This window comes from Hippichthys cyanospilos, chromosome 11, assembly GCF_059441005.1.
Source record: "Hippichthys cyanospilos isolate Australia breed blue-spotted pipefish chromosome 11, RoL_Hcya_1.0, whole genome shotgun sequence".
NCBI lineage: Eukaryota > Metazoa > Chordata > Actinopteri > Syngnathiformes > Syngnathidae > Hippichthys > Hippichthys cyanospilos.
The window spans coordinates 18,382,789-18,408,311 of record NC_142379.1 but is presented as its reverse complement, the minus strand read 5'-3'; the positions used below and the strand labels follow the sequence as shown (position 1 = coordinate 18,408,311).

At 38.8% G+C, this 25,523-nt stretch overlaps 2 protein-coding genes across 9 annotated transcripts in view; one reads left to right on the top strand and one right to left on the bottom strand.

The window, feature by feature from the left end:
- Positions 1-21,678, bottom strand: part of LOC148416248 (lysosomal amino acid transporter 1 homolog) — a 29,392-nt gene extending 7,714 nt beyond the window's left edge. Inside the window, exons 1-3 of one of the 6 annotated variants that reach the window (XM_088427258.1) lie at positions 21,452-21,678; positions 11,125-11,228; positions 10,873-11,025 (exon numbers count right to left, since the gene is read on the bottom strand). In XM_088427258.1, coding sequence (XP_088283384.1) covers positions 10,873-10,943 — 71 coding nt within the window. In that variant the 5' untranslated portion in view covers positions 10,944-11,025; positions 11,125-11,228; positions 21,452-21,678. Of the gene's footprint in view, positions 1-313; positions 1,758-1,817; positions 1,899-10,872; positions 11,026-11,124; positions 11,229-21,451 lie in introns of those variants that run through there. The other 5 variants (XM_088427259.1, XM_088427257.1, XM_088427255.1 and 2 more) reach the window with 5 other exon arrangements.
- Positions 1,056-17,161, top strand: scn2b (sodium channel, voltage-gated, type II, beta). Of its 3 annotated transcripts, none has more exons than XR_015867191.1 (6): positions 1,063-1,481; positions 7,295-7,455; positions 7,530-7,746; positions 10,899-11,091; positions 13,303-13,369; positions 14,014-17,161. XR_015867191.1 is itself a non-coding variant. In XM_088427262.1 (4 exons), exons 1-4 carry the CDS (start codon positions 1,400-1,402, stop codon positions 11,093-11,095), a joined length of 657 nt encoding a protein of 218 aa, XP_088283388.1. In that variant the 5' UTR covers positions 1,056-1,399. The 3 variants fall into 3 exon arrangements, 1 of the variants encoding a protein (XP_088283388.1); XR_015867190.1 differs by having other exon boundaries at positions 1,065-1,481; positions 14,011-17,161; XM_088427262.1 differs by lacking the exons at positions 13,303-13,369; positions 14,014-17,161 and having other exon boundaries at positions 1,056-1,481; positions 10,899-11,095.
- Positions 21,679-25,523: the final 3,845 nt, after the last annotated feature.

The window sequence follows — 25,523 nt, the reverse complement described above, 5'->3', positions numbered from 1 at the left end:
ATAGTCTAAATACGGTTCATTTTTAACTAACCATCACATTTTCATGTAAATGCAGTCCATTTATAATATAAATTAAAACTATTAAATTTACGAGTAATCTTCAGTAGAATAGATTTGTTTTAAATGGACAGACATTTGTTTTTGATAGACAGACAGACAACATAGATAGATAGATAGATAGATAGATAGATAGATAGATAGATAGATAGATAGATAGATAGATAGATAGATAGACATTTCTACAACTCTATTTCTACAACTCTAATAACTCTAATAAATAAAATAAAAATAGTACGCCTGCATCTCTACTCACGGCAAAGTGGAAAGCAGAAAGCAAAACATAGAGAGGAGCCCGATCACTACGCTGCTGTATTCCCACGCGTTATCCACACACTCCCCCAGCAGGTAAAAGATCCACGGCGTTCCGTTCACACACACTCGTCTGTCCAGGGTCGAGGAGCTCCAGTTTGCGTCCATGCTCTTCCCCGGAAAACGCGCAGTAGCCATGGTATTGAGTGCTAATTGTTTTTGTTCTAATTATTTTTTAACTCCATTTCGAGGTTATGAGCGCATTCTGCCTTAATGCTTATTGTTTAGAAAATACTTCACTTGTCAGGTGGGAGTAAATCCCGCACACTTGACTAAATGGACACGACACGGAAACTCGAAATTGTTTGAAGAAAGTGATCATTTACTTTCCCCATTTGCACGATTGAGTAACTAATGAACGCTAGAGTCGAACAAAATGTCAAGTGTCCTCCCAGAAATGAACATCTCTGCTAGCATCCACCGTTGGTTACAAACATTTGTCAAGGTTATTTCGAGTTTCAGCAAAACATCCGGTGACATTTTTCAGAATAAAGTCGATGACGCAAACCTGTCTTATTTTAACGGCAAAATCGAGCTACCGTTTCAAATACGCATTTTTAATTGTTTGTGATGGACGAGGATTTCATCTATTCGAATTACAAGCAGGTCGTTTCTATTATCTAGCATTAATTCCAGTATGAACAAGAAACTGTTTTTCTACCATTCTCGTCTGATTTTATTCAAATATATTGGAGCAGCCGACTATTCAACAGATCGTTGTGATGCTTCTAATTATGTTTTCGGTTTTGAACTATGCGGCATCGGCAATTTCACATTTCAAATAATATGACGGTGCATTGAATGCCTCCGCTCTCGCCCTCCCGCCTCTGTTGAAAACAAACGCGCAACCATAAGACCAACCGTTAAAAAAGGGCTACAGACACTGCCAGCCATGTCCTGCCTCTAAACATATGCTATGTTTTTTTTTCAGGCCATTTATTCACCCCAAATTGTATTTTTGGCCCTTTTTGTACCCGTCATCCATTTGTAAAGTGTAAAAACGTCGTGCGTGCTTCCCGAAGCAGCGGCCATGTGTCTGAGTGAGCTGGGGGAGCGGAGATCTGACGTTCGGCTGCTGCTGCTGTCGGCGGTGATGATGCTCTCGATCTCTGGTAAGAAGCACACTGCCCTACCTGACAAGAGGGCTTCAATCAACAAGCATATTACAGCATCTTGTCATTATACTTATGTGAAGTGTATGAATTGCAATAAATGGCGTCGCTCCATCAATAGAAACGTAACATATTTTGAAAACCGCTGTCTTCGCCATCTTCTTTCTGATTTCCAGGCCTAATACCCCGTTTTGCCCTCAGTTGTGATGTGTCATTAAACCAATACATAAGTCCACAGGTTGCAGTGGAAGCCTCACTCACACGCAAAAAAACCGCAACGTCATCAACTCTTAAGAAGATGCCCAATGGCCTATATGAGCCTAATTAGAGATTTACCTGCAGATGATGCTGTCATGTTAGGTCACATGAATGTATATACTGTAGTCGCAAAATGCGCAACAAGGTGTTTTCATGTCTTCATAATTGTTGCTTTTAACAGCTATCCGGGCACTTTGAAAAGTCGTCATAGTGGTATTTAGATATTCAGTTTTTGACAATATGAGACCCATATTCAAAAAATAGTTCCTGTGTGGTCATAAACTTTTTCCGTGTTATATTGGCTGTATCTTAAAGTTGAAAAAAAGGGAGGGGGGGGGGGGGGGGGGGGGGGGGCCTCCTAACTTCTACATTTCCATCCAGACCATAATACATGGAGACGAACCTATTTAGAAGCAATGCAATGAGCAGTGATTATGTGGCCAGTTCAGTTATCTACTGTACTGTTTTTGTAAAGCCATACTTTTATTTTTCAACAAGTTTTGTGCCACACCCTTTTCTGTCTCCATGACAACAACTCAAAATGTTGTTCTGGGAGGAAGTTTGCGGTGTAAGTACACCAACAGTTTTCTTTTCTAAGATGATCAAATATTGCAGCATTGTTTCCTGGTTATGGAAACTCAGATAACATTTTATTTTCGTTTCTATTCATTTGCATGTGGAATTCAACAGCAGCTCTAAGTTACTGATTGCCGTCACGAGAGGGCAGCAACGGGCCACTTAACTAAATTACGCAGCTTCATGTAAAAACTGCGGGATGTCTTATGTTTCAATCTTTTGGGCCTTTTATTAAGCAGGAGTGTGAGTTTAATGGTTATACCATTCTTTTTTATCAGGGCGTTTGTGAAAAGTAAAATAATAAATAAGTAAATATTTGTTGTATTAATATCACTCACATGCAAAGGCTCCTCTAGCATAAAAAGTATCACTCACTAGAGTTGTTCACTTCTTGAATAGTAAGCATGCACGTCGATCTTTCAACTGTTCAAACTTGTCAAAAACCCCTTTGTCAAAGTCCAATAATCCATGAATGACTTCATTGGCAATGGACAACATACAGTCGCTAGTGCATTTAATATCTGCTGGCCCATTGAGTTTCCTGAAAATGTCTTGATCCTTTGTAGTGTTCATTGTTTTTTTTCTGACTCCATGGCTGTCATTGGTTCTGTGATGATAAATATGAGCAGTGACAAAGTTTCAGATCATGCATCCATCACCGGTGCTGCCAGTATGCAACTCTTGAGTGATTGTGCAGCAGATTTTAGTTGTACATTCAAATTCAGCACATGGAAATGATTTGCTGAACTTACTGAAAAGTGTGCTCTCCACTTGCTGTAGTCCTATACGGTGATCACTTTTGCAAAATCTCTCCTCCTCTTAAGCCAATCACGGGATCACAAGCTTCAGTCATAATTGCTCTAGTGTTTGTGTTCCATCGGCGCTGGCTCTCTTGAAAGATGTCATCCACGTTTTGTATCTTTGAATCTCAACGTTGTCCATGTAGCATCCAGTGATTCTCTAATCACAGTTAACCATGTTCCTCTCGAATTTTGTCCACCCCTGCTTGAACGACATTTTTGATTTGCAGTTAGATGAGTGCTTTGCAACTTTTTCAGTGGAATAATTATCTTTCCACAGTCACTATTGTAGCTGCCACAATTGAGCGCATGCATCTGTGACATTTTCATCTCTGGCACAGCTGAGATCAAATCCCTTTTCTGTCCGTTCTCCACCGTTGTGAGCTATATAGTGGAATCAACGTTTCAGTCTGACAAATCTGTGGCTGCCACAAACACCCGTATGTCTGCCGACCACATAGTCAAACAGCCGCAGCCGTAGCCAAATGCGCCCCCTCTCCTCCTCCACGATTTCACATACACTTACGAGAGAAGTTTAAGTCTTAACTTTGCCTTTAATCGGATGTTACACAGTTTAAAGTATAAAATGGAATATTTCCCTCATTTCATAACTGTTTTGTTGCTGTTAAACAAATCATGTAAGTGACTTTCTATTGCAACATCTAATTACACATTGTCTCTCCTTTTTTTCCTATGCACTTCGATTATTTGGGCAATTTGACATGCTCACATACCTGTATGACCTGGGGTCATACTAATCAGTTTGCCCCTCCCCCTTTAGAGAGTGCGAAATCAGTCACAGGAGGTGTACGTATTTTGTATAATTATTTGTAGTAACATTAATTGGACACTGCTTGAAATTTTAATCTGTTAGCTTTTTCATTTCACTGGAGCCTCTCAGTTTACTTTTTTGAGGGTATAGCGTATTGCATATCATTCATAACACATGGCATAATGGAAGATGAACTAGAAGTCAATGCGCTGTACATTTACCTTCACGTTTTCTTGCATTGACCTTGCATGGGCAATGCACACAGAATACACAACGACATAAGAGATACATGTAGCCGTTATAAAGATGGAGAGGTATTGTAATACTGACTTTTTGGGTACCAGGAATTGGTATGATTAAGAGGAGGAGGAAAGTGAAGCGACCAAAGATGGGAGGGGCAGAGGGACTGAGGTATGCATGAGGCTGCTTCACTGCAGTATTTCATCTTTGCTGTCTTGTAGTGTATCTGCCCCTCTTTCCCGAACTAGACTGCTGAGTCATTGATAGAAATTGGACAGTGGATTTCGAATTCCTATGCACACCTGTTCAAATGTGTTTTTTGTGACAAAACAACATGAGATCAAGATGAAATATTTCAAAACCTTTTCTACCATGAATGTGATTTATGAACCTACTCAACACAACTGCAGATACAGTAACACAAATACCGCATATCATCGAACACAGTTATCATTGTGAAATACTAAAATGATCAGCACCTCTTCCAGTGCCTTCCCTCACGAAAGCACTTTTTAACTATGTACATTCAAATTAGCAAACATTCCATTAGTCATAAACTGCCTAAACAGTTTCTGTAATGGCTTTTTGCAATTCTTGACATTTTTGTTCATCTTTGTGTGGCAGTATTACTGTTGTGGTTTTTGTTCACTATTCCACACCACTCGACATCTTAAAGGACTTAAGGGCACTGCACAATCATCACCGATTCAATAATTACATTACGACTGGTCATCTATACTGTGCCACCACTCTCTGATACATATATGTTTCTCTGCGTCAAGCTGCGCATGTCTACCAAATTTTTAAATGTCAGTCTGGCCTCACCCTGACTACGTCTGCGCCTCAACAATCGCCAGACCTGCACCTGGTCACTAAAACAGAGCCCTTTGATTTTGTTGCATCAAGATCAAAAGCCTGAATTAGGTCAAATTGACACCCGCGGGTTAAATATGATGGACCTGGCTGTGTAGGAGTTACTGTGGGTCAGTATGTGGGGAGGACATTGACAGCAGAGCTTGCATTGCTTAGCTCATTGCTGACAATGCACACAGTTTGTGAGAGTGCGGGGGCAGGCGTTTGCGTGTGGACGGAGGCGCACATTTTGTGCAGCATCAAAAAACACCTTTTCCACGGTGTGCGTGTGATTGTGCCAGTGTGCGTGTGCGCGCGTGTGTGTGTGGTTGTATGCGTGTGTGCGTGAGCGTGTGTGTGTGTGCGTGAGAGCACACGCACGTGTGCTGCGGATAGGCAGTGGTGCAGCAGCAGTGGGAACCAAGCCAAAAACACCCGACTGCAGTAGAGAATGGTGCAGTCTCATCACAAACGCACACCCAAGCATACGCACACTGTTTGGGGAGTGTCAACCCATGCTTACAAAACTTGTTATACATATAGAAATATATATGTACTATCAGTTCAAAGTAAACATGTCAAAACTTCACTTGACTTCAAAGTTGCATTTTGTTGAATTTGAACTGTTTTAGAGAAAATATTGGAAAAACTAACAGTTACATAAAATATAGCAGTTTTGCTCTTGCAAGTTGACTCATTTAATCTATTTTGTCCTGGTAAATTGAAATCCTTCCATTTGTGTATTATGTTTAAGGCTTAGATAGATTTTACATTTGTACACATTATCACATGTCGTTCAGCATGGCTACACCTGTCAAAACAGAAACTGATCATTACGTTGCACCCCCCAGGGGGCCCACTCCACTATTTGAGAAGCACTGGGTGAATGATAGATTTTAACCCATCAATTGATATTATTGTCTGTCTATATGTGCCAAGATCCAACTACGGTTCCCTGTTTTTCGGTCAGTGTAGCCTCATTATTTTGTTTGAAAGAAACTGATGACATGCCAAAAGAGACCGGTGTGCATTAAAAGACTTTGCTAAGGTTGTTAGGGTGTTGAATGAAGAGAGAGGCTATCAATTTGTCACAAAAATGTCGTGATGGCAGAATCTAACCTCATCTCCGTGATGTGCCATTGGTCAAAAGTGTACTATTTTTCTGTTGTCTGACCTCTAAACCACACTCTTATCTTTCCAAAGGACGGATAGGTCCAGTCATTTTTGACAGGCAGTCATCTATCAGCCTGAAATTTCTACAACAAACCATGTAAATAATGTGATGTCTAACTGGTGCAATTGTGCAGTGGTTCTAAAACTTTTTGGAGTCAGGGACCCCTTTTAGAAAGCAAATTTTCCAAGGACCCCCCATTGCAAATGTTTGCGAAAACAAAACAAAACAAAAATGTTTTGAAGCCAAACATACTCTAGGTGCACTTTTTATTCAGCAACATATTCGATTTGACACCAAGTATATTTGTTACTTTTCAGCTACACTGAAGTTTAGAAAAGAAGTAATAACAAACCGGGTCAGTTTCCCCCCAAAAGGTTGCTGCCAATTATTTAGTCAAAAACAGCAATAGGTTTGCTGGTTTCATCGCCTGGTTAGCAAGCAATTCTAGACACAAAACGCATTTTGACAAATTTAAAAATGATTACAGTTTTAAAAATATATTCAACTGGTAGAATTGGTTGCCTTATTGAAGAGTCATGAGTACGTTCATAATTATAACTAAATATAAAATAAATGAAATGAACTCAAACATACTTTTTTTTTTAATAACCAAATGTCCTTTCTTTCCTAGATGTTACAATGGCTTGTATTTATGTAGGATCCCACTAAATGCACTATCAACAGCGGCCAAAGGGCGCACCAAAAAACAAAGACTCAGCCAAACTAGGCAAAATTTGTCACTTCAAAGATGAACTCAATCAGTTCCAGGACAGCCAAATTATTTCACGGACCCGTGAAATAATTCGGCACGCCACAAAACCCCGGCAGTCTGCGTACCCCACTTTCAGAACCACTGCAATAGTGGACACTTTAAACAAATGGCAGCAATAGAGGGCAGCCAGCATTATGTTTTGTCTTCTTCACATGACTTTATTCATTTGTTTACATGGTTTATTATTTTTTTTATTAGTACCTCAATGGAAGAGTACCAAAATGATATGTGGTATGAGTTTCATGGTGTTTTTTTTTTTTTTTTTTTTACACATTTTATAACATAAGAAATGCTAAAACTAACTTATTGCATGCATAACATCAGTTACTTCTGTGCTACATGTAGTAAAATGTTTTTGTTATCTTTCAGGTTGTTCAAGCATGGATGTTATCGTGCCTGGTAAAATCAATGTAATGAATGGATCAGATATCAAAATTCCATGCACGTTCACGTCCTGTTATAAGATAGACACAAACAAGTTTGTCATGAACTGGACCTACCATGAATCAATCAACGATACAGAAAAAATGGTAAGAAAGCTGGCCAAATATGCAAAGGAAACTTTTAAAACTGCAATGACCAACTATAGTTTATGTTTCCATAGTTTTTAGCATACGACAGGAAGAAAGGAATGGTGCCTTTGCTTCCAGAGCGATTTGGAGAAAGGGTGCAGTTTGCTGGAAACCTGGAAAAGAATGACCTGTCAATCACCCTATTAGATGTTCAGGAGGAAGATGAAGGGATTTACAACTGCTATGTGATAAATCCCCCGGACCGCATACATGGACATGGAGCCATAAAGCTTAAGGTTTTTACTGAACGTAAGATACTAACCCTGCAGTCTGTGTAATTAATTGTCCACATCTTAATCATAAACATGCTCTTAAAATACAGTAAGTAGAGGTCAGGTGGTAGAGTGCATTCTCCCTTTTCTAATATGTTTCACAAAAAAAAAAAAGTTTATTCAAGTTATTTTCACCTAAGAAAATTACGTTTTTTCACCGTATAACATGTACTGCGACGTTTTTTGTCCCCTCTTTACACCATTTACTTCATGTGCATTTTACTGCTTAATTCAAACTTGAATGGGTTAGCCATGGGTCCCAAGATTTCTAGTGATGTTAAAGAGAGAAGTAAGAAGATGATTTTTACGGAAACAAAGCTGGAGATAATCAAGGAATACGAAGAAGGCTTCCCTCACTAGGGAATATAGTCATAATAAGCTGATCACGTCACGCAAAGGTAAATAAATTATTTTTAAATACAGTGGACCCCCGTGTTACAGCGTCCCTGGCTTCCGTTTTGCGATGTGGAATACTGAGTTTTTTCGTCCCCTATTTATAGTATTTTCCCGGTTTTGCGACAAAAACAACGGTCATGACCTTTGGGGGTTGCAGGCATTTTTAGGCAATTGTACCTATTTTCTGTTGCTGTTCTGTTATACCTATTTTCTATTGCGGTTTAACGTCCTCTATGCAACGCGTCTCTACAATGCTAGTCTGCTATTAGTCGGCGTCTCCTCACGAAGATGCTGGTCTGCTATTGGTTGGCCTCACTCGTTTCAAAATGGTGGAACAGTAAAGCTTTGTTCTATTGTGAGTGGTTACAAAACCGTATTTATAGTGCATTTTACTGCACAATTCAAACTTAAATGGTTTAGCCATGGGTCCCAAGATTTCTAGTGATGTTAAAGAGAGAAGTAAGAAGATGATTTATATGGAAACGATGCTGGAAATAATCAAGAAATAAAAAGCTAGCCTAGCCTAGGCTACCCTTACTAGGGAATATGGGCATAAGAAGCGCCCTTCAAAGCTAAATAAATATTTTCTATATGTTTTACTTATGATGTTTTCTGATTGTATAAATGTATATTATATATACGTAGCACTTACGGTACTATTTTGTAATATGTATGTACAATTCGGATGTTTTTACCAGGGGTCCTAAACGCATTAGCTATTTAACATAGGTTTGGATTGCCCGCCATATGTGAATTTGCTTTACCAACCGCGGAACGGATTAATCTCCTAACACGAGGCCCACTGTAATTTTTTATTTCTGATGTTATTTAATCGTATACATGTATATTTTATATACGTAGTACTTAATATACTATTTTGATACCAATTTTTAACATGTATATACAACTTTAATGCTTTTACGTTGGGTTTTACACGCATTAGCTATTAAAGATAGGTTTGGATTGCCTGCCATACGGCGAATTCGCGTTACGATCCCAACCGCGGAACGGATTAATCTTGTAGACCGGGTGCCCACTGTACAGTACTTGGAATGTGTGAACAGGTTAAATGCTAAAAACAGCATTTTTTTTCCTCCATATTTGGGGGGCGTCTAGAGTCGTGGTTGTCTCACATGCCAAACGTTGTGGATTTGAGCACTGCTAGCTAGCGTCTAATTTATGTTAGATGCTTTGCTAAGCTCTCACAACAGGCACCACACAGTACGACGCCAGCATAGATACTGTAATTCCCCAAATAAAAGACACAGCTGTGTATAAGACGCACCCTTAATTTTGGGGTCAAATTCTGGTATTTTCTCTGTTACTGTGTATAATACACACCAACACTTTGGCAACAATGTAAAATCTATAGCAAAACAGAATTATCTGTAATCTCGTCTTTTGTAAACTCTTTATATTTTCTTTTGTTCATATCCGTCAGTGATAAAGTTGTTGCACGTTAAGTTAAGCATGTTTCGGATTCCCCACATTGTGAGCAGTCAGTGAATGCCTCGGCAGTATAACATTGAATGCACTTTTTCTTTTCCTTTTCCTCACAACATGGTTCAAGGTCATTTTACCATAAATGCCCGAAGAAGCATCTGTGTTTCACCAAGTTTATGAGTTTGTGAATATGCCAAAAGACCGCAATTAATAAATGTGCTCAAATCAATGTGCTCAAACCAGTGCACTCTTCATAGAATCAGCTTGAGACATCAAAACTTCTTCCTCTCGGTTTTAGTAACATTCCCGTGTCTGGACTCGGGTGTTGGTTTAGTCTGACTGCTTCTTTTATTGAAAGGATTTCCGTAACAACTTCAGCTAACTAATGCAACAGGCATTTGATGCTAACGGCCAACTGACGCCCCACTCCTCTAACTCGTTCCATTACGATAATTATTGAATGTAAGAATACGGCCGATATGAAAATGCAAATCTGTTATCAAAACTTTGCTTATATGGCTGACAGATCAGTCTTCATCATATGGTGTCGTATTAACAAAAAACAAAAGATCACATTTTTAAGTTACCGTTTATAGGATGCACCTATACCTCTGGCCTTCATTTTGGGGAAAAAAAAGTGTGTCTTATATGTAGGGAACTACAGTAAGTAGTTTTTTTAGCATCTTCAATTGGCGATTGAACGTAATTTCAGAACAACATTGTGTTGTTCATATTGGGACAATAGAAAGACGAGTCAAGTCAGAAGTTCTGCCTTCAAAATACAGTAAAACTTCAAATTAAAAGCATACCACCAACTTCAATATAAAAGCTTACCATTCTTGTCCATATGTTGTTTGGCATAGTCATTTTTATTTCAAAGTTGACCTCTTCAACGCGTCTTCTAATCTTATTCATTTTGATACACCTTTACCCAGTTGAGTCAGTTATACGGTATACAGTAAAATCCTATCGTTAACATTTCTTTGAGTTTTTACTAAATACTGTTAATGACAATTAATAACCATACACAACAATATGTGCGTGTGTGATGTGTCTATCTTTGTTGCTGCGGACCTTGTGCACATGTCAGCTTTTTATTTATTAATGGCCTAAGAGAGGCTGAACTTGGTCCCTCAGCATCTTTATCCCACTCACACAGCAGCCAGGCTAACTCAGCAGCACTTTCTTTCCACTCTGTTAAATCAGCCCAAGCGAGCTTTTAGCCAGCACCGCACTCCATCTCTCGTCTATGGGATATACCTACTTAACTCTCTCCTTTGCTTCCCTCAGTTCCCCCACCGAGAGACTCGACGATTGCCGTTGCGATCGGGGCATCAGTGGGTGGAGCGCTGGCTCTCCTGATCCTTTCCATGGTGGTTGTGAAATTTCTCCGTCATCATCTCAAACAGGATTTGACCTCAGAGGAGAAGATGGAGGAGGAGGGGAAATTAGAGGCCGAAGGTGCCACAGAGGAGGAAGCAAAGTAAGGCATCACAAATTCAAATCAGAAACTTACAACAGCAGCGCTTGCTTCAGGACAGCTCGTCATGTGTTATATTTAAAAGTACGCCCACACTTGTTTAACTGACATCATGTTGCCCACATACTGGAGGCCATTACCTGTCAGATAAAACCAGAATCAAGGGGAGCTCTCTAACTGAGGTTGTCTTGCGGTAACCAGTGTTGGGAGTAATACATTACAAAAGTGATATCATTACTGTAATGCATTCATTTTTGCTATAAAGCGGTAGTGTCATGCATTTCACACACAAAAATAGTAATATTGTACAAATGAGAAAACCGCAATGCATTACAATTTATTTTTAACCTGAAAGTGGTGTTCTATTCCCCAAATTCATCAAAAACACCACGAGATCGAGAGAGAAACGTCTGGGGCAAAATGTTTATTTTCTGGTATCAGTACCTACAACAGCAGAGATGAGCACGACAGCAGAAAACCACAGGTTGAATATGGACATTACCGACACAAGATGGTCATATCCCATTACTTTCAGTTTGTGAGGGATAAAGCTAAGAAGAATATAATAGTTAGGTGCACTTTGTGTGTGACACCTAAAGAGCGGTCCACTTTGCCAAAAAGCACCAGAAATTCGACAAAACATTTAGAGCGGAGCCTAAGTAACGTGAAGTTAGCTAAAAGGAAACATGTGGAGGATTAAGTTTGGGGATAAAACAAAGTAGGCAAAATTGGCTTAAACCAACCTTTCATTAGATGTGTAATGAGCATAATGAGCTACATTTAGAATGGCAAATCCATATTCCAGTTATGTTGGTGAGAGTAATATAAAAGTAATGCAATAGTAGTGTATCGCATTACATTTCAAATACAGTAATATTGTAATGTAACTAATTACTTTGAAATGACAGTAATAAGTAATAAATAATGCATTGCAGTTTGGAAGTAACTTGCCCAACTCTGAGGGTAACCATAATGTGCAAAATGTAAAATGAGGCAAACACACGTTCGACATTGCTGAGATGTTTTTTTTTTTTTTTTTAATCCTATTGGACTGTTTTTGTAATTCTTGAATGACCGCTCACCCAAAGCTACTTAACCACTTAATACAAAAAAAATTGCCTTCAAATCACGACAGTTTCATAGTAAGATGTTTCCCGATTAAAATTGGATATTGAAACCATTTTGTGACAGCCTTTTCGGATGAATGGCAATGAATTTCTTTTGGGTGGCTCGGTGGATGAGTGGTTACCACGTCCGCCTCACAGTTCAGAGTCCCGAGTTCAGTCCCAGCTCACTCCGGTCCTTCTGTGCAGAGTTTGCATGATTTCTTGAGCCCGCGTGGGCTTCCTCCGGGAACTCTAGCTTCCTTTCACACTTCAAAAACATGCATGGCAGGTGTATTGGACACTCTTAATCATAGGTGTCAAACCCCAGTCCTCGAGGGCAAGTATCATGCATGTTTTCCGTTTTTCACTTCCCAACACGCCTAATTCAAATGATTAGCTTATAAGTAAACTCCACAAGAGCTTGAAAATGATCCAATTCATTTGAATCAGGTGTGTTTGAGAGAGGGGATTCGAAAACATGCAATAAAATGGCCCTCAAGGACTGGAATTTGACAACTGTGATCTAAATTGTCCTTAGGTGTGATTGCATACATAAATGGTTGTTTGTCCCTATGTGCACTGCAATTGGCCGGCAACCAGTTCAGGGTGTCCGCCACCTACTGCCAAAGACAGCTGGGGTAGGCACCAGCAAGCCTACGACCCGAGTGAGGATAAGCGGCTATAAATAATGGATGGATGGATGGACATTCTTTTTAGGCAGGAAACAAATGCTTGTCCGGGTTCAATTTGATTTTGAGACAAATTCTTGAGACTGCCTTTTTTTCTGATTTTAAAGCACTTTAAGTTTTCTAAGTAGATCCTTCTGCTCGGTAAGTAAGTGGTGTCGTCTCAAGAATATTCCTATCAAAATGGCAAAGGTCAAATATTAAGGCCTTAGGTTAAAACAAGTTAGACAGTCAGGCTTTTTTTTTTCCGTGTCAACTTGTGCCCTGTGATTCACTGACAAGTAGTCCTCCAAATATGACACAGTAAGTGGCGAAACACTTTCTACCAATATTTTAAAATGACTTTATTTTTCTGCTCACAGATTGTAAAGCATTGTAAAGCAAGTTTTACACCCTCTGGTACTCTTTTCTGACCTTTGCAGACAACCTTGAATGGGCCATCAGAACACACAAGGAGCCTGCAGAGCTGTCGGCCCAGCACCTTTCCTGGTAAATCTCATTTTTATAGCTGTTGACATTGAAAACGTAGAGGGTCTTAAAAAATCGTTTTCAATCACACTTTTTGCATTGATTACCTGTACTAAGTGAGTAATTATGAATGCAATACTTTTTCCAACCAGTGAAATTTTAATGAAACATCAATGTGTATTTTATATTTTAATGTGGGCCTTTATAATATGTAGGCCAGAGGTTGTCAAACTTCTAACATATGTCAAGGATGGATCAGACCTTTTAATCGTTAGCTCCCTTTTTTGATGGGATGACTTAACATGGCATTACAGTGCAGTTTTGCTTTTTCCTAAATTACACTAACACACACCAACAGGGCAGAAGATATTCACAGAGCCCGTATACAATTATAAAACATTTACAAAACCTTTATCAAGACCAGCCTTGTGTGCTGTCAAATGGGTTTTCCTTTTTAGATTGCCATGGCAACTTCCAAAGTTTAACTCATTTCAGTTATGCAACATTTGTATTTATCACCTCTGTTTGTATTTATTCTGTGAATATTTTCTTTTTCCTGAGTCAAACTACTGTCAATGTTTAAACTCAATATAAAGAGCCTCCTGGATCTGCTTGTTTTTTTGTCCAGAGAAGTTTCAAGCCTTTCTTCTGTTTTCTTTCAGAAGTAATGCGTCGTCATTTACCTGCCCATAAGAACCACTGAGTGTACCATCAATCACCAAGTGCAACTGTTCCCTCTGCATGTTTGTGTGGACACAAGTATGTTTTTATGTGTGTTTGTGAAAGAGAATAGAGTGTGGGTGTTTGTGTTTACAGTGTGTCTTTACAGACAGCAACTAACATCTGCATCTTAACTACTGGTTTCTACTCTTCTTAATGTTAATGTATCCTAGGGGCAAGTTTGTCTTTGAACATGTATGAAACTGTTACTTTCTAACAATGTATACTGTATGGACAAAAGTATTGGAACATCACCATGCAATTGCAATGAACGATAAGCATATGGATTTGACCGCCACTGATTTGCAGACGTTTGACCTACTGTGTATGTTTTAGTTCGCAGATTGGCAAATCTCCATTCTAGATCATCCCAACTATTTAATTTAAAATGATTTTGTCCGTGTTTGGTATTCTACATTTTAAGATTATGCCTCGTAACATGGAAATAACACATACCATCACAACTGCTGATGTGTGACATTTAGTACAGGCCGGAAGTTTGGACACACTTTCTCATTCAATGCATTTTCTTCATTTTCAGGATTATTTATGTTTCAGATTCTCGCTAGTTAGAAAACTATTAATGAACACATGTTATGTACTTGACAAAAAAATGTAAAATAACTGATGAAAAGTTGTATTTCTTCCAAATAGCCATCCTTTGCTCTGATTACTGCTTTGCCCACTTGGTATTCTCTTGATGGGCTTCAGAAGACCTGAAATGGTTTTCACTCCATCCCGTGAACAGTCCTGTGACTTATAAGCTTTAGTTAGTGGAATTCCTTGCTTTATAAATTGGGTTGGGACCATCAGTGCAGATGTGCACAAGTCAGGTTTATCCACAGCCAGCAGCCCTGTTGGACAACGACTGTATAAACATTCATAAAATAGATGACTGTTAAAATTCATATTAGGTCAAGAACCAGTCGGTTAACTAAATGAACCAGTGGTCATTATTATTTGAAGAAATTGAATGAGGAGATTTGTCCAAATCCTATAGTGTATGGCGGCAACATTTTTTAGATATTTGAACCTGGTGGCTAAACCAAGAGAAGAAAACGGTTCCCGAACTCTATGTGATAGAATATGAGCTGTGTGTAAAAAAAAAAAAAAAAAAAAACCCTGCTTGTGTCTCACAGTTTACAATCATGTGTGATAATTAAGGTGATGTAAAACTCACATTAACCGGGTTAAAATAAATATTTTACTTGAATATTATTTTGAAAATATAAATTATACATTGTTGAGCTTCAACCAAATATTGTTTTTCAAATTAAAAAAAACAAAACGAAGCAATACACGCAGTGATATCTTTACTTTTTGACTATATTTGTAGACAGTGCAATGGCAGTCGAGCGATAAAGCTGGCACACACTTGATTTGGGAGAAATTTGATACAGTACATCTCTTTTTGCTGTGCTGGGCATTCAAGCGTACCAAAGACGTTGCCTTTGACGTGCGGTGACCATTTGATGGCTGATGGGAGGCTAAACCTGAATACTGTTGGAACCATAATTTAAGTACTGGCGTGGGAAATGATGCAATTTTGGAGACAGATCCTGCAATGGCACAGCACACTGCTAAATATCCATGATAATGCACGATAATAAAGATGCGCTTGTCTACAAAAATCAAGCTCTATGGTTTTAAATGCATGCGCAGTATACATGTGTACATGTTGAGTCGTCTTTGACTTTCATTATTGAAAGGACAAAATCCGCCACTGACTTCGCAAAAAATGTTGTCTTATGTTTCTTTGTGGTGAGTTGTGTTTTTTTTGGGGGGGTGGCGCTCTGGTGCACTTTATCTGATTTTGCCTTTGCATCATAATACAATTGCTCTCGAGTTATACGCTGGTTATACTGTCCCGTTCTTCCCTCTGTAATATAAGGACAATATAACCACATCAAGGTAGAAAGTAAAGAGCTCAAAAACATCACTGATTGTATATTGTCTAATCTCAGCAGTTGAACAGACTTTTTGTTTAGTTTTGCACCATAGCTGCCATATTATAGAAAAGCATGCACAATGTAGTATGTTGCTCTCGGTGCATGTTAGTTCACACATTTCAACCAATTTAAGTCTTGTCAGAACGAGAAACAAACAGGAATTCATCTGCGCATGCTTAAATGTTTCACACTGTGTAGCAGTCAGCACGTTTTATTCATATAGCACTTATTGTATTGAGGTACAAGGAACTTGTTTTTGTAAAGAAGAAAATGCTGCCTAGATGTTTTTTTTCATTTCGTGTAGTTCAAATACTAATACGAAAGTGTGACAGAAGTATAAATCCAAGAGGAGTCCCACTGTAACTGCCTTTTATGAACATTCACATTCCAACAATGCAGCAACGCAAAAGTGTTGCATCTGTGCATGTGTGATTTAAAAATGTTCACCGTATTCTCTCCTGTCTCAAAAGTCAAGTTCCTGTTTTGCACATTGCCACATATTTCACATCAGTGATTCTCAACTCCTGAACCCAAAGGGTCACAAACCCATTTTTGTGTGGCTCGTGAAAAATTACATGGACTGTATTTGCATTCAGATTTAGTTCAGATTAATTTTAAGGTACACTTGTCAGGAAAATGTTACCCACTTGTGCAATAGTCGCTAACGATACAAACGAATATAGTGCAGCTCAGCCTTTGGCGAATGGACTTAATACTGTGGATCATAATCTGCTTTTTGCGGTATGTCAGAATCGTTTGAAACTGCGTTTGAAAAAGTAACATACTGTACATGTATTTTCTGAGGCGATTTTTAAACAAAAAAAACATTTTATTGTTCTTAATTTCTACACAATGGATCATGACTTTGCAGGAAAAAGGAAGTGTGGGTCCCCGAGGGACAACAGTTGAGAACCACTGGTTTACATCTTACTGTATTTAATAGCATGTGAAAAATAGCGGCGTAAAGGACTAAATAAGATTAAAAAGTTATGTAAATGGATAACTGGAATGTGGAGACTGTAATCATACTATGGCATGGTGATTGTATGCTAAGGAAGATATATACTGTATATGTTTTCCATTTATTTTTCACTTTAGCATGAATGTTGAAAAAAATGCAGTCTTAATAAAGTATTTCATCTTATTTGGGTGCTTTATTACTGGAATGCTACATGATGATTCAGTATGCACAATCAAACAAAACATTATGAAACTATTGCAACATTAGTTTTATCAGATTAAATATGTCTAATTATGTATTTTTTTTAAAACAACACAAATGTTGCTGATTTTTGATGATAAAAATAAATTATTACTTGTGTTATACAGTAGCTGCTAAATTACACACGGCGCATACAGCAGACTCATAATTTCTTGAACTTCAGAGTTGCTCATTGGCACATTTTCAGAAATGTGCGTCTCACCCAAAAACTTCACACCAGATGGCCGGTTTTATCCCCAAATAACAATTTGCCTAAGAACAATTAAAAAGTCCGCAATTCCATTTTGCAAAGCCCCCCTCCAGGGAAAAAGAAAACATTTCACACACCCCAACTTGCCACGCCAACCATAAATAAGATTATTATCTATAAAAATTGCATAAGTATACCTAAAACGGTATCCTTTTTAACACTGGCACAAGGTAAAAACAATACTAAAAAAAAAACTTTCAACAACTTTTACTATTATTTTCTGTCACAGTCCACCATTTCAGCCACCTCACTTCCAGCTTCACCACACCCGCTCAGCCCTCCTTCTAATCAGCCTCGAACACCAACACCTGCAACCATTTACCCGCTCAGTATAAAGCCCGGTCACTTCCCTCCACAACCCGCCAGATCGTCTCTATGCGCTACGCCGAGCTTTCCAGCAATTCCTCCTGCCAGCCTGCCTGTTGTCCGACCCTGTTCGCCCTTGACCTCCCGATTGCCTGCCGTATTGACTGGATCCTTGGTATTTCGACCTTGCCTGCCTCTGACCACCCGCTAGCCTGCCGTCTTTACCTGTATGCCCGAGCCCCCCTCCCGTCTCGCTCCCTTTGCCCGACTCCCAGCCAAACCCCAGCTCTCCCGACTCCAGAACCCCCCAGACGTCTGTGCCACGCTCCCGTCAGCTCCCACGACTACCCGCACCTTCTGTTCAATAAACACTCTGCCATTGCCCTTACCAGTGCGTGCGTGCTCTTGGGTCCTCCCTCGTCCCGCCGTAACAATTTTCACAGCATTTTTACAGGTTAAGGTTTGTCTAAGCCAGAGGTGTCAAACATATGACCAGTTCTGACCCACAAATGTGTTTAATCCGGCTCACGAGATAATTTTGTAAAGTAAAAAAATGAGCTGAATATTTTAATAAATGAAAAACTTGTAATGTTTTATGATTATGAGTAATATTAACATTTTATGATCAATAGTGAGGTTGTACTTTTACTATTTTGGACAGTAATGAAAAATACTAATACATTTAAAGTTGTTGGTATAAAGTTCTATAAATATATACTATACAGCCCACTTGGGAATAGATTTTCCTCGAAAAGGCCCGCTAGCAAAAACCAGTTTGACACCAATGGTCTAAGCAGAAAAAACCCCTAGTTCATCAAAGTGCCTGGAAAAAAAGATGCCAATCCTTATTTTATCACAATGACACTTCACGTGGCTAAAACAAATCCCTGGAGTCATCCGCGCCACCCCTGGTATGGCCTCGCCCCCCGGGGGGCGAACCCCACCATTTGAGAAACACTGTACGACAGCGAGACCCGCAGTAGTAGTCCCGTTTAGAGACTTGTATAGTCTAATATTGTCTCACTTCATATTATATGTGTGGTTGACAGAGAGGGAGGGGGATAATTATGATAATACTGTATATAAATAACAAAATATTCAGATGTATGGGACTTGCGCAGCTTGTGTGCTGCAGTGCATCTAAGGAGTAACCGCGAGAGGCAAAACCAAGCTGCATTTTGAAGTCAGCTGGGACAACCTGCATTTGCATTTTTGCAAGCATGCGTATTTTGGTTTTCAACCACATATACTGCCAAATGTACTCGACTTCCGCGTGAAGCATAGTCATTTCTTTACACTTGTCTGTGCAAGAATATGTCTGATTTGTTGATACGGTCAGAACCAAAAAAGAAAAAGAACTGCGGCCACTGATAGGACCTTTAATTACATTTCAAACGCACCCACAGTTTGCTCCATGTTAACGACCCATTCACAAAAGATAATAACATACAATACAAACACACCCATTAAGTTTGACAGACTGAGTGTGATTTGCTCCTGTTTTCTCGATAACTACACAAGGCAAAGTAAAATGCTTGCTTTGCGTCAACTACACTGTTGCGAACCATGGCCCTTTGGAAGAAAATCTTTCACTCAGTTCACCTGTTTAAAATGAATGCCGTTTTTGCTCTGCCTTGTTCAGTGTATTTTTAAATGGCACTTTTGATTGTTGATTTATTTAAACTAATGTAGTGTACAGAGCGACAAGGTACCTTTAAATAAAATTCATATTATTATTATTATTAGTATTATTATTATTATTATTATTATTATTATAGGTGGAGGAAATTGTCTGAACGTGAGCTTTGAGTCCTGACTGGAGATGCAACCATCAGTAAACTACAAATCGTCACCAAAAATGTACATTATCATCTCATGTCTCCAAATTTGAGCATTTCCTCACTGAGCAACACTGATCTGGTGTGAGTGGCTTGAAGAGGAAGTTGACTTTGTATTTATTCATTCATTAATGTCACATTCAAGCCACATTGTTAGTGTGATCATTCTGATACCATCAGAGACTGAGCATAAGTCGTGATGTGTGTGTGAATTTTCACAATGATTTGTCAACATTTTCATGAATTGACTGTTCTTTATTTACATTATGAATTTTCCAATTTTACACCAGTTTTCATCGCAACATTTGCTCCTCCAACACGGCCTTACACTATTTGTGTGTGGGTGTCAGCTAATAAGACATTTTTTATCAAGTTAATCTCCGCCATATATATATATATATATATATATATATATATATATATATATATATATATATATATATATATATATATATATATATATATATATATATATATATATATATATATATATATATATATATATATATATATATATATAGAGAGAGAGAGAGAGAGAGAAACTAGTGTCTACTTTGTAAATTAACTTATTGATAAAATATATATGTTTTTTTTATCAGTTTTATGTTTTTTATAAGTTTTTTATGACATAGACGGTATGTATCTGCTCAATTTTTACGCGTTAGAGCCACACATGAAGCATGGAATTTTTTAGTGTCATGATTGCTGTCAGTCATGCCTTCCATACACAGTGCTATATATCATATCTACCTATATATCATATCTACATAAAGATTTATATCACATGATATTTGAAGAAGGAAAAATATTTTGGTAAGCCCAAATTTAAGTGACACATGCCCTTGAAATCTACAAATAACATTCAACATTTGGATGGGTATGTTAAGCGATTTCAACTTGGGTAATGAACACTTGTCAAACAAACGTTGGCTTGATTAATACAGTATGTTCCTGTTAACCATTTCCACTGTTCACACATTATTATTATATTATGATTATGCTATATGTTTGATGACTGGAATTGGAAGATGTTCTGTTGAGATATGAAAATATGAACAATAATCTTTTTTTTCTTTTTTTTGCATTTGGAAAATATCAGCCCCTGTTATAAGAAATTTCAGAGTAAAGGAAAGCTTTTCCTCATTAAGATCTGGGGGTAAGCTCAAGTCTATCCCTGCACAACCGAGACGAATCCAAAGTCAATAGTAGGACAAATGTTGACAAATAATTATTTACACTCACATTCACATAATTTAGAGTCTCAAATTAATTTAAAATAGATCCTAAAATGTATGTTTTGGGAATATGAAATAAAGTCAGAGTACCCAGAGAAACACACAAGCACAGGGAGAACACACCAATGTCACTCAGCAGGGCCCTGAGCTGAGATTCAATCTTCATCAATTGCGAGGCAGACTTGCTAAATCATAAACCTATCTCTGACTACAACTTTTCAAAGGCCTTTGCCCTTTCCACCTAAATGATAACAATTCAACAAAATCAAAAAAATAGTATATTATAATAAATTAAACTAAATGGTTTTCGTCCTCTTAAATGGACACATAGTTAGTAAAAAGTATCATTTGAACATACTGAGATTTTTTTTGGTCGGCAAGTTCAAGTTCATCACAGCCATTTTAAAATGATTGTCCTTCATCTTAAGGCCGACCGCACAAATTCTGCACAATTCTAACATAAAAACTCACACATTCTTAGCAAATATTTCATGATGACGCATCACTCAAGTCTGCAAACTTAGAGCGAACACCTCCAAAACTTTGAGTCCAAATGCGTGACACAATTTTAAACAGGACTCACCTTTTTCATTCATTCTGTTCCCCACCAACTGTCAGATGGGACGGCCTTTAGGAAAGCGATTAAAAAAGACGTAAAAACCACAGAAAGACAACACAGATGAAATGGTGGACCAAAAACAAGAGGGGGGAAAAAGAAAAGTCGTGTTAAGAAGAGTGAAAAGGAATATGCTCAGATGGGGACAGATCTGAAGATGAGGCTGAGACGGGGCCACTCAGGATGTTCTCTGAAATGTGCTCACTCACCGGCTGGTGCAAAGTAAGGGAGAGAAAAATAGGGGGAGAGGGAGCGAGAGAGAGAGAGAGAGAGAAAAAAAGAGGATAGAGCAGGCCGAAGTGTCGGGTGATCTGAAGGTTAATCAGATAGTCCCTTATGTCTGTGGATGTGGGGGGGTCACACCCGGGAAGATAATGTTGACGTGGTACTGAAAGGGTTACAACCTGCGCGTGTGTTTGCGTGCGTGTTTGTGAGAGAGTGAGATGATCTTAGCCATGTGGCTTCACTGCAGCATTTCAGTGTCTTGGCCGTCCCAGAAAGAGATCCTCCACACCCACCCTCTCTCTCGTGTTACTCCCTTTTGCCTCCTGTCAAATCTACTCCCCTCAGACCTTTTCTGCCTTTCCGCAAATCCCCCCCCAGCATTATTCTCTCCCGCAGCCCCCTAATATTCCCCTCTCCCCTCCTCTCATCAGTGTAATGTCCTCTCTTGCTCCGCCTTCCAAGCATTCCAAGGTCACCCCGTCCAGGAGCAGGTGTGCGTGGACATATGCCACTGCCACTTGATATTACAGTGCACATGCAAAGATGAGTATGTTCCCTTGCTATGCATGTGAAGTCTGTGATCCATACTGGTGTGTGTATGCATGCATGTGTGGTCATTCATATTTAAATCTTAAAGTACTAACCGACAGTTGATAGAATGATAGAGTGGCATGTCAATGACAGTTTGAAGAGCAAGCTGTACTCTGCAGATACATTTGGAACAATATTTTTTTGGGTTGATATAAAATTGGATACCTTTGTGACCTACCTCATGCAAATACATGTGAGGCAAAAAATCTCCAACCAGAGCAAAACACTCCTCAAATTGCAGCCGGGCCATGCTGTATTTACTGTAAAAACAATTAATGGCATATTTTAAAAACAAAATTACTTTATGCTACATTTTGCCAAAATGATTAGTGCAACTTGGCTGTCGAATTGAAGTTAAATGCTGCTGGTTGTCCCCCCTAATGAGCAGTATTGCATCTTATAACCTAATAACAAATGGAAATTATTGAGCACAATTGAGCAAATAATAAAGTAGGCTATAAAACAGAACAAAAACAGGAATAGAGCAATAAGGGCAGTAATAATGAAACACTAATAAATAAACAGACTCACATTCTGAGCATATTATGGAGTGGTCCAAGATGTGATGGATTTAGCAGCTTTTCTACACTGTGCAGGATTTCCTACACTGTGCAGGACTTGTAAGGTGCATGTGTGCATTTCCTACATTGTGCAAGACTTGTAAGATGCATGTGGTAAAGTGACTGGTGATGAGACAGATAAGGGGTTTGTTCACACTTCCACTAGGCCGCCCATGCAAATTGACCTTTTTATGGTAAATTTAAGAGCGTGAATCTCTTAATCATAGCTATCGTTATTTACAGTATTCCCTCATTCATCACTGGGTTTATGTTCCAAAAAAGACCCAAAACAACAAGTGATATTTTTCATTGTTTTTTCATTTCCATTGTATTTTCTTCTGTGTATTATTCATTTGTGTAGTGAGGTGCTATTTTTGTATTATGTTAATCTCATTCATCTCTATGCTTTCTTTATGATCAATAGGTCAATGTCTATGCAATAGGCTTTATGTGCTGAAGTTTTTGGGGGTTGGAAAACAAAGTTCAAATCACATCCTTAATTGGAGGCTGATTGGCTGTTATTGTGTTTGGCACAACCTGATCCAGTTGTGGCTGGGAGAGCAAGTGTGGGAGCAGGAGCAGAAGGAAGACATAAAAATGGAGGAGCATGTGGGAGTTAGCGGTCCGATGAATTGACCAAAAAAAGAGCCGGGGTGGCATCTTTAATCAAGGTAGAGTGATATGCATTCTTTATACCACAGAAGCAGCTGAAGTTTAGCCTCCCACCTAGCTGCATGTGCAGCCACGGCTAACAATAGCAAAAAAGAGAATGTACCGAGCCATGGCTAATCCCTTGGCCAAACCAAACACAAGTGCTTGCATGGGTTTTGGCCTCCCAAATTCCCCAAAACATGCATGGCAAATTGGACACTCCAAATTGCCTCTAATTTGTTATTTGTCGTCAATAGTTTCTCACCTCTGTGGGCCTTGCGATTGGCTGGCAATCAGCTCAGAGTGCACCCCGCCTACTTCCCAAAGATGGCTAGGATGCACCAGCAAATCCTATTTGAGCGCTTAAGGAGATTGCTGAATATTTCTTTTTAATCTTTCGTCTTGAGATTAAGTAATTCCGTGCTCACCATGACTAGTCGGTAGTCATTTTAGCACCCTCTATTGATAAACTGCCACTATAATGGCTCACACTCCTGATGCATGCTAGTCAACTGTGTTAACCACAACACAACCAATGGCTGTCCTTACACACAGCCACTGCGTAAGATTCTGCTTTTGTCTGGAGCAGGGTACTGTAATGATGGTTTAAAGAGACTAGCCAAAAAAATCGACACGTGCCGAAGTCCCATCTCCTAGCTAAGAATGTGTAAGTATTTGGATCAGATGTTGATGACAATACTCCATGTCATTAAGCCAGGAAGTGATGAATCCAGTGGCGGAGGTCAGTCTGCGCATTGAGGGTGTGTCCCATAATCCCTCACTGCCACTGCAGGGTTGTGTAGGTGGTTTAGATGGGATTTATGGAAGGTCTCTTTGTATAGTGTAATCTTGGTGAAGGACTCATTTTATGGGTTCAAGTAGGTTTCCATCAGACAAAGCATGTATCTTCGGCAGCTAAATTTAAGGCCACAGGTAATTTAAAAATTAACTATGTGTTTGTCATTGATCGTTACTGTTTTAAAATGAATAAACACATCATTAACCAAGGAACAGTTGTAGACTGAACTTTGATTTGATTGGACTTTGTCGTGGAGCATTACTGAACTGTAAGAGATCATCAGGTATAAAGTACATCTTTAAGTATGCCAGAATGTACTTTAAATTTGTCATAATCCTTGACATGACAAAAGGGGGTTGTTTGTTCTTATTCGTGTTTTCTTTTGTGGAAATGAATCGAGTAAATTTTGGGGTGAATGAAAAAAAAAAACTTGCTCTGGTCAGTCAGAATGCTCAAAATTGGTAAGTAGTTCCTCTTTTCTTAATGGCTGGCACTAGAAATGTTCAAATGTCCATCCTTTTTCTACCTCTAACCCTATTTCAGGGTCACATGTAAGCTGGGGCTGAATTTTGGCAAGAGAGTTCATTTGTCCAAGTAACATTTCTTGGCAGTGTAAAACAGACAATAGTCAGCTTGTCACCATGCACATCAAATGACCACATTCCTGGTTCGATAAACATTGCAAGCTTTTTCATTTCCCGTCTGATGTTAATGCACGAGGCACTCTATTTGTGAAGTGGTGAGCTTAATGCAAGAAGCACTTAGACACTGTGGTAACATTCTGGAATGATGTTATTGCTCGAATGGAATACTAAATAAAAGGACACCAATATCGCATTCATAACAGATTCTGGTGACGTCTATATTTTGACTCAACAGTTGTTGTTATTCGCACACGGTTATTTCTTGGACGTAAAGTGTGTTGTTTTTGTGTGTTGTGTTTTTATTTTTCAACACTTAAGCAAATGATATTGTACATAAACATGTGACAGGAATTTCTATGTCTGTGAGCTGCCACCAAGGCATTGAGAGTTTCAGTGGCAGAAATACAGGAAAGGGCTTAATTATTGGATAGAATCCATAAGAGCCAAAAATGATAACAATGAGTCAACTTAGATAGTGTAGTTAGCTGCTAGCACTAGCTAGGTAGATTAGCCTTTGCATTTTGCAATGGTCACTTGACGTATGAGTTTTATTTGTTTTGTGACCCTGC

Excerpts from the sequence above, each read along its gene's own strand:
- scn2b (XM_088427262.1), top strand. The coding sequence starts at position 1,400 with ATGTGTCTGAGTGAGCTGGGGGAGCGGAGATCTGACGTTCGGCTGCTG. Across the intron at positions 1,482-7,294 it reads GATGATGCTCTCGATCTCTG|GTTGTTCAAGCATGGATGTT; the intron begins GTAAGAAGCACA and ends GTTATCTTTCAG. Across the intron at positions 7,747-10,898 it reads GCTTAAGGTTTTTACTGAAC|TTCCCCCACCGAGAGACTCG; the intron begins GTAAGATACTAA and ends TGCTTCCCTCAG.